General features: G+C 40.6%; 1 protein-coding gene across 4 annotated transcripts in view; it reads left to right on the top strand.

The window, feature by feature from the left end:
• LOC103363984 (neural cell adhesion molecule L1-like protein) overlaps positions 1 to 7,527 on the top strand; it is a 50,650-nt gene that overhangs the window by 18,795 nt on the left and 24,328 nt on the right. For all 4 annotated transcript variants that reach the window (XM_008290973.1, XM_008290972.1, XM_008290975.1 and 1 more), the window contains exons 3-11: positions 478 to 586; positions 697 to 884; positions 988 to 1,110; positions 2,764 to 2,934; positions 3,518 to 3,629; positions 3,713 to 3,894; positions 4,015 to 4,149; positions 5,571 to 5,711; positions 7,379 to 7,490. In XM_008290973.1, coding sequence (XP_008289195.1) covers positions 478 to 586; positions 697 to 884; positions 988 to 1,110; positions 2,764 to 2,934; positions 3,518 to 3,629; positions 3,713 to 3,894; positions 4,015 to 4,149; positions 5,571 to 5,711; positions 7,379 to 7,490 — 1,273 coding nt within the window. The remainder of the gene's footprint in view (positions 1 to 477; positions 587 to 696; positions 885 to 987; positions 1,111 to 2,763; positions 2,935 to 3,517; positions 3,630 to 3,712; positions 3,895 to 4,014; positions 4,150 to 5,570; positions 5,712 to 7,378; positions 7,491 to 7,527) is intronic.

The raw sequence follows: 7,527 nt of genomic DNA on the forward strand, positions 1-7,527 counted from the left end.
TAATGAAATCATGTGTAATGTTTAACTGCACCTTTCTCTCTCGGTTTCTGTAAGTGAGTAAAATTTGTCAGAGCGGGTGTTTATACTTTCAGGTGTTTATCCTGCTTGAGCATAAATGTTTGGAGCTTTTTAACGCTGCAGCTAACAAATAACAACTTAGAGTAAATTGTTTAGGTGACAAGTGTTACTGAAAAGATTTCGTTGTTTAGGGCTCAGAGTTCTTTGCAATCAAACTCTGCTGTGCCATTTTAGGTCAGTGTCTATCCAAGGCACCTTATTTGCAGATTATGCAGCAATGTTGGCACACAACTTAGTCAAGTTTCTGGTTTCTCTGCTTCATTCAAAGTAGTAAGAAAGAACGGGAAAAATACAGCACAAAGCAAAACCTAGTCTCTTTTGTGTCAGTGCAGTCTTCTCTCACGTACGAAGGTGTTAACATTTCTGCAATGATTCTGTGTATTTGTCTTCATGTTGTAGTGGAGCAGCCTCCAACCATCGTAACTCATACATCAGGCCCCATTATTGCGCTTCCCTTTGACAACACCATTACTGTCAGGTGTGAAGCCAGGGGCAACCCACCGCCAGAGTGAGTGACATAAATTCACCAAATGAATGAAGATGAACTGTGACAAAACATCAAAGCTTCAGTCATGATCCGGTAATGGAACCCCGCTACGTATTCTTTCGCTCCTGCAGGTACAGATGGACAAAGGACGGACGAGACTTCAACTACTCGGAATTCACAACAAACAAAACACACCGCAAAAATGGCACTTTTGTGCTTCACAGCAAGCAGCTCTCCAAGTTCCAGGGTAAATACCGATGCTACGCTTCCAATAAGCTGGGAAGTGCCATGACGGAGGAGATCGAGATCATAGTTCCAAGTAAGTAACCTTTGCTTAAGAACATTACATCATCTTCAAAGTCATCACACCACTGTGTTTTGTTTTGTTTTATGATAACACTGAATGTCTTTTTGTTGATTAGGTATCCCTAAGTTTCCAAAAGAAACACTTGAGCCCATTATTGTTCAGGAAGGTGAACCATTCACCCTGCAGTGCAACCCTCCACCAGGCGTGGGCCCACGTCAGCTGTACTGGATGTCTCTTGGTAAGCCATGAAGCATGTGTTTATGTATGTAATTTACATGTTCGGTATGCTTGTAAAGACTTGAGCTGCAGCATTACTCAAGTTGTATTTCACTTCTGATAAAGTGCAAAACAGTTGCTGACAAAAGCAGTCTTATCGGTTTAATGTCTGGTTTGTGGTGCACCTGCTCATGTGTGTCAAACTGGGTAAAAGTAGGTATAAAAGTAGGTTAGACGCATGACCGATAACAGTTTCAAAAACCTTCAAAAACCCATTCAAGATATTACACTTGAGAGCACAAGAGAAATTTTCAAATCCAATTCTAGCACGAGGTTGCTGTGATTGCCTGTTATGGAAAATTACATCACTTGTTGGACACAGGATCAAGTATTTCAGATGGAGTTTGACAATCTAACAAGTAGTTTGTTTGAATCAAACTGATATGTTCACTGTCCTCGAGTAAGAAGTTCATAAAGGATTCATTTCCTTATTTGCGCAGTACAGGGTTCAAAGGTGGGATAGTTTAGAAAGTGTGAAGGTCTGTCTGGGCTTCCAGAAGATCCTCACAGATTAAATAAACTACAGTGACTGGTGGCACCATTTATACTGGAGGAGGCAAATGTCTGTTCAAACAGCCCACTGGCCATCAGTTAGCAGTGACAATAAGGACAGCTCAGTAAAGGTATACACTTGAGTTACGCATCAGGGCCCTTTTTTCCTCCACCGCTGCCACAGAAAGTGATTTATTGCGTTAAAGGTCACCTCGGTCTGAAGTGCTTCGTCAATGGAGGGGTTGAATTTTCTGTCCAAACCCCCTTGAAGGTCCTCAACTGCCTCCAACAAACCTGACTGATGTCAGAAACAAAAAACATAAGAGCCTGTTGAGTGCTGAGGAGGACGGGCCCTCAGGCACGGGGAACAATGACTGAAAACACTTGTGCACAAGTCTTGTTTTAAGTTCTGTTTAAGTCTTTGTTCCATAGATTTATGTTTCCATGGACTGTCACAAAAATAAATGCATCAAACATCGTGCAAGATATGATTTTGACTTTAAAGGCTAAAGTTGGTCTTAAAAAAGCAAACACGTTTGTTAATGACGTGCAGCTTCATTGTCTGCATCCAGTTCATAACAAAAATAGAGCTCTCTTTGTAGTAGTGGTGCATCTTTTGTTCATAAATCAGAATCAAATATGGGTTTTTTTCCTCATAAATTTGCCTTGAACAGTGAAAAAACATCCAATGTCTTCAGGCTAAGTCTTAAATGAACCTGTTAAATACAGTGTAGGGGCTGACCAAGACTGACACAGAGCACCACTGACCCATTTCTTAAATAATGGCTCTATATAAACCAAACATGCTGCCATAGTGCCTTTATGAATTCACAAAGTCTGTACTAGGAAAGTCTTAAGGGCATTTCCATTAACATCTATCACATAGCAGGCCACACTGTGCTGCAGTTTGGTATCATGTCGTGTATCTTATGTAACCTGAGTCTAATTGGTGGTCATTTTGTTTTGTTTACTTCTAACCTTCTGGTGTACTTTATGACTTTTCTTTCCAATGTTTGCTTTCTTATCAGCTAAAATGAAAATAAAAAAAACATGGGTTCTAATTACATGAAGACGTTTTTGACACTAATGGCGCATTATTAACACAGAAATGTTGTTTTTCCAGGTCTCGAGCACATTGAGCAGGATGAGAGGGTTTCCATGGGAACTGATGGCAACCTGTACTTCTCTAATGCCTTACAGAAAGACAGTCGCAAGGATTACTGTTGCTTCGCCGCCTTCCCCAGAATACGCACCATCGTCCAGAAAACCGCCATGGCCGTTGAGGTCGAAAGCTGTAGGTTTATAACGGAGTTTTTGTAGCTTTAACCCAAAAACAAAAACCTGCTGCTCACCTTAGCTTCATCAATAGAGAGAGAGAGAGAGAATCCTGGGAAGCTAATGTCATAAACATGCTCACACTTATAATATAAAATCAGGCCAGTTTTGTTTTTTTCCAAAAGGCATTTGGATGTTTTCCAACAGCCAAGATACACACCAAGAAGCAGGGTTTGACTTGTCATGTTTATGCTCCAGGAAACTCTGTTATGACACCCGATTGAGTTGCATGCTGGTGAAAACAAGCCATCACAATCACCACCAGCATTGTTGTCACAGTATTTTGTTTTGGTTCCAGTTAAAAAAAAAACACAATGAGTCTTCTGATGCCGACGATGCCACTAAGCGATAGTCACACCTCAAAGCCTGCACAGAATACATCAAAACATGTTTCATATTATGCGAGCAGGCGACGCCGCTGATTTGCATGCTGCTAAAAGCTGTAGATAACAGATTGACGACAAGCTTGTGTGCAGTTGAAATGATCATTAATTAAAATTATACACATGAGTGAGGCAGACTGTTCTCTATGTTCAATGCAGCTGAAGCCCCCCCAGTGAGGAAACCCAGCCTGCTGCTGCCCTCTGGTGTTCAGACGATGAAGGTGTTGTTGAAAGGGGAGAGCCTGCAGCTGGAATGTATACCAGGGGGCTTGTATGTGTTCACTCTGTATCATCACTTCTGCAACCACGTTGCCACTATGTTTGGTATATTAACATCATCGTTTCATGTCACAGTCCCACTCCGAAAATAACCTGGACAAAAATGGGAGACGACCTGCCTGCACCGACAAATCTGACCAACTTTCAAAGGCTGTTGACCATTTCTGCAGTAGACGAGAGGGATCAGGGGAAATACATGTGCTTGGCTGAAAACTCTGCCGGAAAGGCTGTTCACTACTTTGATGTAATTGTGGAAGGTTAGTCAACATCAGGAGCTAATTATGCATGCGTCTGTGGGTGCATTTGGGAAAGCTCTTGACACGGGGATGGCATTTGTTTTGACTGAGACCAACATTGCTCTTCTTAACATCTCCCAGAGCCACCAAAGTGGCTGACAGAGCCTCCTCAGAGCCAGCTGACTGTGATTGGGTCTGATGTTCACATCAAGTGCTCGGTCAGTGGAAAACCATCGCCAGACATAACATGGAGGAAGAATGGGGAGATCTTCAGAGGTGAGTGAGAATAATTGTACCTGCGGTTTAATTTGTCTTTTGCCATCGGGCAGCAGGACAACAGCACAACGAGCAGCTTCAACCACAGAACCTGGAGTTCAGTGCGACAAGCTACTGTGTGTTCAAAGCTTAGCAGACAGGCTTCATTGTTGTTGTTCAGAATTTAAAAAAAAATTCAACTAGATTTTTATAATTTGTATTACCAACTTGAAATATGTTGTGTGATCTTGTGCACTGACAGGATTACTGCCTAATTTCATTAAACACTGTGCAGTTAATATAAAGGAATTCTATTATTTTCTAGTCTATTCTAAATACAAGGCACAATGAATTGAAGTCTACGTTCATGCAATTAAAAGCAATAGTTGTCATCTTTTTGTAGTACCTGGATTATTATTATTCAATCTGAATATCAATAAATTCCTCTGTAAGAAATGCTTGACTATTATGTGAAACCTGTGTACTGACATATTATGAAATCAGAAAAGGTTTTATTGCCAAGTAGGTTTTCACATTAGAGGAATTTGACTTGGTGTTTTAGTGCATACCACAACGTAATGATTTAAAAAAAAACATAAAAAGTGTTGCAAGTCAGTGGGCAGTAAATGCAAGATGCCAAATTAGCAGCAAGTGTAATCGAGGAACTACAGGTTGTAAAAAGTAATAGAAATACTTCTAGTGTGCAGGAATGTGCAAATTAATTGCCCGAGAATGTGCGAGCAAGAATGCATAGCAAACAATGTAAGCAACTTAAAATGTGCAAAAGGTTAATGACTCCAGTAGCTACAGGGAAAACCGTAATTCTTAAAGTTAGGTTTACTGCTCTGATTAAAGTGAGCAGCCGGTTAAAAAGACATTAAGTTTACAGAAGTCACCGCCTCAATTTCTTCCTTACAGAGGCCAGAGCAGCTCTTTTACAGGTTCACTGAGTAGGTGGGATCTCAAATCAAATCCTGCCCTGATTGGCCACTTTAAACTGGAAAGCCACTTTCCCTATATACCAGAGAGAAACCAAGGAATGGTTGTTTCAGAAGGCAGCACAATGCAGCACTGTTCACTGCTGGATATAATCTGTGTTTTCTTCTTGTGCTGTTTCTTTTGCGACTAAACTGCTTTATTTTTTCTCCTGCTGAAGATTTGCTGTTTGTTTAAAACTGCAAACACACTACATCCAATTTTACAGCACATTTTTCACCAGTGTGATGTTTGTCCTCCACTCACAAGGCTACCTACACCCCCTCCTTTCAACAACAACAACAATCTAAAAGCTGTAACGCATAGAAAAATGATCCATATTCTGCAGTCAGAGAAAAAGAGAGAAGAGATAAATGTGGATTTTAAAACTGTAATTTTTCATTAATTGCTTGGAAAATACAATGTCCATCATAATTTCCTACTCTTCGGACTGTTATTTCTGTCAGGTGATGAGTTGAACAAGAGGCAGGTGCTTGATGACGTCGTGATGCTTCATAACGCCCAGCCAGAAGACAATGCCGTCTACCAGTGCGAAGCCTCCAACAGCCACGGCAGCATTCTGGCCAACGTTAACATCATGGTTGCGAGTGAGTACGACAACAGAAACACAGTCTGCAGACTCAAGCAACCTGCAGTTGTTTCACATTCTGAGCTTCATCCATTCTTTAAATGTTGTTTTATCTGATCTCACAGGTTCTTAGGGGTTGTTGTTGTCATCCGGCAAGCATTTGCCTAAATTAGTTCGTGACCGTGACAGTAATGGATCCCACAATTCATTTAGGTCCATCTTCTTATTGGCTGACAGTCACAGAGACCGTTCTGCTGCCGCTATAAAGAAGAAGGAGCACTTACGCCCACATAGCCTTAAGATTTTACTGCAACCTCTGCTGCTGTATTCCATCATTCTAAAACTTAGATGCACTTAGATGTTACCCATTCATGATTTGCCTGCTAGCATGAATGAGGAGTTTTCTCCCTCAGCTGAATGCTGACTGGATCTTCTATGCTGTGACATTCTTTAGAAATGATAATGGAGCTTTTATCCAAAGCACTTTAATTCTTTACAGCTTCTCATCCTCATGTTGATGGAGAAAAGCTCCTCTGCACGGCGAGGCCTGGCCGTCAGGAGCAGAGTCAGGGTTCAATGTCTTAGCTAACCGCACGTGAACATGGGATCGACATGCCAAGGACCCACCTTTATCACTAGCGGTACCCTGCATTGAAGCAGGAGTCACAGTTGATTCAATGGCTTCCTTCCATTCTAACGCTGTGAATGTTACTTCTAACATGAGTCACAATCTGGAGGAGGAGATTTGATTTTTGAGCTTCCTCTGTTGTCTAAAACAGCCACACTGTGCTGTTTGCTCCTCTATTTCCTGCTGACATTAAAGCTAAGCAGAGCTGCAACTAAAAAAAACAAAAAAAACACTCAGAATTATTAATTCATTCCTCATTTTATTATTTCCTCAGATAATTGATTTGCTATTTATTAATTTTTAAATAATGTCAAGTAAGGATTCACATTTGTGAAGATGTAAGCGATGAACCATCTGCAGTTTTTTGCATGATGTTAATGTCAAAGTCTAATTTATTTATAGAGGACATATAAAAACGACAAGAGGTGAACCAAAGTGCTGCACAATTGAAATTCTAAGCCATGAAACAGAATCATTAAAAGACAAATGCGAAAAAAAAAAGACGAAAATGGAATAATAAGATTGAAAATGTACAACATGACAAAGGGTGAAGTCCAGCCTGATTTCAAGCTCTACTTGAATTGAGTGCCAAAAATAAGAGGTTAGTCTTCAACAGTGACTTGAAATTCCCAGAAAAGCTACTGCGAAGGCTCGATCATGTTTGTGTGTAGATTTCAAAACATCCAAGAGCATCTAATTGATTGATTTCAGTGGTCTGACTGGGGTATAAAGGTTCGCCAACCCACTTAAAACCTATAAAATGATCAAAAAAATCTTCAAATCAACAATCAAAATTATGGCTAGTAAGTTTTCTGTCAGTTGCAGCCATGTTTGAAATAGCCACCTTGACATACTAACTGGTGTTTGTCTGTGAAATGAGGTACATGACTTATAATTGTCCCTGGATTTTCAGTAATTTGCAGAACTCACAAACGTCAATGTGGTTTTCTGGCCTTTCAAGAGGCTGCCGTGTCCGTGTTTGAATTATATCTCTATTTTCATTCATTTCACTTGACTTCTGAGCCAGCGTTATCTCACCTCCTTCCTCCTGCTTTCAGACGTGGCTCCTCTTATACTGACAAGAGACTATCAAGAGTACGCTGTAGTGCTTGGAGTGGACATTATCATGAACTGCAGTGTTTTCAGCTCCCCACCATCCAATATCACATGGTAAGTAGTTTATACAATGGCCACTATGTAAATAAAG

The sequence above is a fragment of the Stegastes partitus genome, unplaced genomic scaffold (genome assembly GCF_000690725.1).
Source record: "Stegastes partitus isolate 25-593 unplaced genomic scaffold, Stegastes_partitus-1.0.2 Scaffold706, whole genome shotgun sequence".
In the NCBI taxonomy this organism is placed as follows: Eukaryota; Metazoa; Chordata; class Actinopteri; family Pomacentridae; genus Stegastes; species Stegastes partitus.